This window comes from Xenopus laevis, chromosome 1S (genome assembly GCF_017654675.1).
Source record: "Xenopus laevis strain J_2021 chromosome 1S, Xenopus_laevis_v10.1, whole genome shotgun sequence".
In the NCBI taxonomy this organism is placed as follows: domain Eukaryota; kingdom Metazoa; phylum Chordata; class Amphibia; order Anura; family Pipidae; genus Xenopus; species Xenopus laevis.
The window spans coordinates 68662066-68668065 of record NC_054372.1 but is presented as its reverse complement, the minus strand read 5'-3'; the positions used below and the strand labels follow the sequence as shown (position 1 = coordinate 68668065).

The 6000-nt window shown below is 36.3% G+C and overlaps 1 protein-coding gene across 7 annotated transcripts in view; it reads right to left on the bottom strand.

Moving 5' to 3' along the window:
• Window positions 1-285: 285 nt before the first annotated feature.
• uso1.S (USO1 vesicle transport factor S homeolog) overlaps window positions 286-6000 on the bottom strand; it is a 41183-nt gene continuing 35468 nt past the window's right edge. For 6 of the 7 annotated variants that reach the window (XM_041575506.1, XM_041575508.1, XM_041575511.1 and 3 more), the window contains 5 exons: window positions 4656-4727; window positions 4166-4264; window positions 3939-4040; window positions 2216-2431; window positions 286-1246 (listed from right to left, as the gene is read on the bottom strand). In XM_041575506.1, coding sequence (XP_041431440.1) covers window positions 1154-1246; window positions 2216-2431; window positions 3939-4040; window positions 4166-4264; window positions 4656-4727 — 582 coding nt within the window. In that variant the 3' untranslated portion in view covers window positions 286-1153. The remainder of the gene's footprint in view (window positions 1247-2215; window positions 2432-3938; window positions 4041-4165; window positions 4265-4655; window positions 4728-6000) is intronic. The other variant, XM_041575514.1, reaches the window with a different exon arrangement.

Here is a 6000-nt window from a genome sequence, read left to right as displayed (position 1 = left end):
GGGTCTAAAAAAAAAAAATTAGGGCCCTTTTCATTATTTTTGCAGCGATTATACACTGCAGCTGGGACCAGAGGAGGCCCAGTTCAGCACAGCCAGAGGCCCGGAGGTTGGTGACCCCTGACCTATTGGAGGCTGGGACGTTTCGGTGGTCCTTGCTGCCTTGAGACGGCCTTTCTGATGCCGCCTTAGGGTTACTGCTTAAGCTACCTTCCATAAAATGGAATGCTGTATTTAGAAGAATATTACATTAAAACACTTGAAAGGCTGCAAGTAGCAAAGTATTAGTAAATTTCATATTTTTTTTTATTTGTAAAACATGAAATTAATGTAATTCATATTTTCCACTCATAAAATTCTTTACTTAATTATTTTTTTGGCCATCCAATGCCAATAAATTATATGAATATTTGCATCCGTTTCTATGCAGTGGTACAGTAAACCTGCCAAAACCCAAGGGCTGGTACAGCATTTTATGAACCCTCTGCTTTAAAAGTTAGTATAATGGTGCGAATAAAAGGTCAGGAGATTCCAAATAGCAACAAACATCAATACCTCCACTTGGATTGCAAGAAATGCAGCGGTCTCAGACGTGAAGGCGCTATACATAACTTCTCAACTCTAGGACAGTCATGTACAAGTTAAAACATAAAGCAGTCTGAATACATTTACACTCTGTTGTCAATTAACCTAATAGTCTCCATGAATCCTTAGAAGAGCAAAAACTGTGGTTTGGGGTTAGACTCTGTGATCTTTATTCCTGCAGCGTAGCACAAGCAGCAGATGAAAACTCTTGGGAAAGAGAAGATGATTGCCTTCAGTTTTTGGTATACACCATTTAACATTGCATGGCAATGCTTAGCAATGGGAAAGGCAGCCTAAAGCACGACAAATAATGTAGTGCGAAAATAACACTGCTGAGGGTTTACTGTAGATAGTCTTGGGATTCTTGTTTTCTCAAAGAGTAGCCAGATATTTTATCGATAACATTTTACAGAAATATGTTAACAGCTATAAAACTTAAATAGCAGTCCCTTTGGCCAACTCTATCCCCTTAACTACACAAATGCTATTCAGCTGCATTATAAAATTTCAATTGATTTTTAAAGAACAACAGAATAATAACGCTTGTTATTGAGAAAATGTGCTAGTCATCTTAATCTCTTAGATCCTCGTCGTCATCACCATCATCATCAAGGTCATCTTCATCTCCTGCATCACCAGACTCCAAATCATCTTCATCTTCAACCTGAAATAAAACAAAAATTAGTACTGAAAAAATGGTACCGGCTAAAATGTATTCATTAATAACCTAGTGAATAAAGTAAAAAAGCACGAGGCCAAAGGCCGAGTGCTTTTATACAGGTCATGAACTCCGAGGTTACTTTTAATATCCTCATATTTTCCAACAAGGGGTATTTCATTTATTATAATACACATTTTAGTGAGTCATGTGACAAAAATTACATCACTACTCACCGTTTATAACTGATGACATCACTACTCTACGTTTATAAGGATATAATTTACAGAATATTCTTGGTTCTTGTGTATTATATAGTAAATGAAGTAACCCCTCTTGTAAAATATAAGGATATTATAAGTTACCGAGGAATTTCATGACCATATAAAAACACGAGGCCGAAGGCCGAGTGCTTTTATATGGTCATGGAACTCCAAGGTAACTTCTAATATTCTCATATTTTACAACTGGGGGTACTTTATTTATTATAATACACAAATTTCAGCGAGTCATGTAACAAAAATAACATCACTACTCACCGTTTATAACTGATGACATCACTAGTCACCGTTTATAAGGATATAATTTACAGAATATGCTTGGCTCTTGTGTATTATATGACTTCTATGGTTTCAGAAGTTGCAACATGAATAAAGCTAGGCTAAAGTCTTACAGTCTATTCTATTATCCCATGAAACTGGTTTTTAACATCCGTATTTATGAAGTTTGCGTTAATCTCCAGTGACCATTACAATAAGGCTAACAAGGGCCAAGGGCACTAGTAGTTAGTATTCCTGTATATACCTATATATTCTTCACTGGGTATTTGTTCTATTTTTTCTTGACAGCTTTATGTCTGAATAGCAAAATAAACGTGCATATACTTTTTTTGTATGTATTTCATTTCCATCTATTTGACCCCCAGTCTTTTAGTCATGCATGTCCAAACACAAAAATAAGTGCTTAAGTTCTTACTGGCTCTCCAAGTTCTTTCAGTTTTTTCTTCAAACCAAATATTTTCTGATCTTGATCAGCGAGGAGAACAAGTAGGTCGTCTTGTTCCTTCTTAGATTCAGCCAACTCCTGCTTTAATTTCTCAGTTTCGTCTTGTAAAATGGCTGCTGTACTTTGAGCCGTGTCTAGCTGCTGTTTTAAAGATGACTTATCCTCATATTGATTTTTAAGCTCTTCCTAAAATTGAAAACCAGTTACAAGCAGCTTCTAGTTTTTACATACAAATTAAAGCTCGAGTGAAGGATTCGAATATAAAAAACGTCGAATTTCGAAGTATTTTTTGGGTACCTCGACCATCGAATAGGCTACTACGACCTTCGACTCGAACTAAAAAAATCGTATTCGATAGTCGAAGTACTGTCTCTTTAAAAAAAAACTTTGACTACGTACTTCGGTAGTTTAAACCTACTGAGGTACAATGTTAGCCTATGGGGACCTTCCCCATCACTTTCCTAAGCTTTTTTTGATCGATTCAAAGGATTTTATCGTTCGATCGAACGATTTTTACTTTGATCGATGGAACAAAATATTTGCGCAAAATCCTTCGAATCGAACGATTTAACCTCGATATTCGACCCTTGATAAATGTGCCCCCTAAGTTATGCTTTCAGTAATTGCTGGTTTTCTTTTACCTCTCCTAAATCATTGAATGTAGCGGTGTAACAAATGTTGTGATAATAAAGCAAAGAAGCCTTTCTTGAAAAGGAAACAGGTCAATACTGATGCGGAGACGGATTAGGGCAATGACACATGGTATGATTTGTCGCCCGTGTTTTGTTATGGCTACAAATATCTAGAAACCCAATCAAAGAAAATGTTTCTCGGGAAATCAAATTTCATAAATCACCCAGAAATGCACTTTTAAACCATTATGCTATTTGAGTGTTTTCAGAGAGACATTTCTCATTACTGTCTATGACAGGGTATTTGTATTAACCAACAACAATGAAAATTGTTAGGCCTCTGTGTTGGAGGGCAACTGCGCACCAATATGAATATGGGGTCATAGAACAGATTACTTCCTTTTTCAATAATACTTAATTTAAATTTTACCAGAAATCACAACTGTGCTTTATTTGTTTTGGCCTCTAAACAGTGGACCTGCTTGAAACTTTGTGTACTAAATTGGTACGAGGGATGCAAACACAACAAAAAAATTCAGAATTAACTGGTTTGAATCATTGTCTCCTTTCACACAGTAAACCTGCCTAATATATTCAAAGTTCCGAAATCATGTGAATCATAGAAAACATTTAGAGGGGGCCTATTTATTATGCTGTGTAAAACAAAATTTGCAGAGGGAGGGGGTCTATGTAGGGTAAGGTTTATTTTTTATTAAGAGTTTGTTTCTCCTTTAATAATCTGGTTGGAACCGTTTCTGGTAGCAATCCTGTACAGATTAAACAGTTTATCAACCTATCAACCTGTTTCTCCTTTAAGTAGCTGAATTGATGGCCTTTAATTCTAACCAGAAGGTACATTGTGTATTAAATTATAGGGAATGTAGGCAGAAATTAATGGAATCAATGTAATCAGCGATACAAACAGGGTTGCCACCTTTTCTGGAAAAAAATACTGTCCTATATATTTAACTTTTTTCCCTATTAATAACATTGGGCTCAACCATCATTTTTACCGGCCAGGCCGGTAAAATACCGGCCAGGTGGCAACCCTAGATACAAACCTTCAGGCTTGCTGTCTCCTTCAGTAATTGAGCCACCTTCTGTTCCATTTTGGTGTCTGACTGGGAGTTCACTGAAGGACTATCGGACGCAGGAAGTGAACCCTATGAGACATGCAATTAAAGATTGAGGAGGGTGGGGGAGGCTGAAGCAAAGAATTTATGCAAAGTACACCAATTCACCAATACAATGAGAACACGTTTACTGGAAAACAGAAAGAAAATCTTACAGTGATTTCTGTTTTCTGAAGTAGCTCCATTCTCTCAGCTTGTAGTCTGTTTATTTCTGTAGACTGAACGTGTAACTGGGATCTTAGAGTCTCAAGTTCCTTAACACAAAAGCAAATACAAAATTGTATTTAATTAGATCTAATTTATTTTACACATGGCAAACATGGTCACAACTATGGATATGGATTCTAAAATTAACTTAAAGGTGAACTACCCTTGTAAATTACTACACAAATAGGACAAACATTATGAGATGGACCATAATATATATTTTGTGCATTACATTATTTTATGCAAAGTCAACTTAAAGCTAATTCTTAATACAAATGTAAAATATTTGAATATGTTAAACATTAGTCAATATATATACTGTACATATGTAAGGAAAAATCATTTTCTCCCAGCACAAAGCTATAAACAAAATATCTGCCTAATTCTATTCTAACTAGCTTTTAATCGATTGTTTGATATAGTAGATGAATATGGTACCTTTTGAAGTTCTGCAGATTTTTCAGATACACCAGTTGTTTGATCTGTTTGGCCATCCACTCGGCTTTGTTGCTAAATAAATAGAGACTAGGAAGTGATGCACATATTTTCAGGTAACCACTGGAGAAAATGCCTAAGCCTGTAACTTCTGCTTGATGATTAATACAAAAACTCTCTCTCAACATTTTCAATATAGCCAACCAAAAAACAAAGAAATTATGCAGTCAAGGACTATTTGCAGTTGGTCTTAATTTTTTTGTGTAGTTTTAAAATTAACTAAGAAAGTCAAAGTTTCCTGTCAGGCAAAACTACAGATCACTATACCACTATACTAGTGGGTGTCTAGTTATAGAACCAGTATAAGTACAGCATTACAGGCAGGCTACCAGCCTTCTTAAAGGAACAGAAACATAAATTTATAAACTGTCTAGCCATGGGGGCAGCCATTCAAAGCTGGAAAAGGAGAAAAGCCACAGGATACACATGACAAATACGCTCTGTAGTTTACAATGGGATTTTCAAAATGTATGTTATCTAATGTTATCTACCGTGTATCCTGTGTGTAAATGGCTGTCCCCATGACTACACAGCAGTTTGTTTATATAAACTACAGTTGGGATTCTGAAGCAAAGTTTTAGGGTAAGGGCACACGGGCAGATTAGGGAACTGCCTTCCCCTACCTTCCCGCCGGCTATAATGAAAATCGCCGGTGGGATGGCACTCGGAGCACTTTGTTTTCCGAACGGGTGACTTCAGAAAACGGATTGCTCAGAGTGCCATCCCGCCGGCGGGAAGGCAGTTCAGGGAGATTGGTTGCCCCGAAGAAGAGGAGATTTGTTGCCAGACGACTAATCTCCCTGAATTGCCGTGTGTGTCTCTGCCCTTAACTGAAGGTTTAAGTTACCAATATTATAATATTGTAGCTATGAGAAGCCACACCTAAATACAGTATAGTTAGTAAAAATAAATATTAAAATATCCTGTATGTTTGAACACTGGATTCATTTAAAATAAGACCACAACCTTTACATTTTAATAATAAAGAAACTTTAACAATTATATTAAGGTTGGTGAAGATTATTAAGTTCCACATAATTCAAATATAGGAAAAGGAATATGTTTGTCATCTGGCTGATGCTTTCCACATTATACAAGCAATCACATGTGGTTGTGAAATATTTTGCAGTTAAAACTACACAGCTATGTGGCATCAAGTGTGCAAAAAATCACTTCAAGCTCAATGTCCCCAAACCACCTAGTTGGTCACTCACTGAATATGCAAGGAGCTGTTGTTCAGAAATAACAGTAAAATCATTAATTCTAGAATTCCTGAACAAAGACTCAC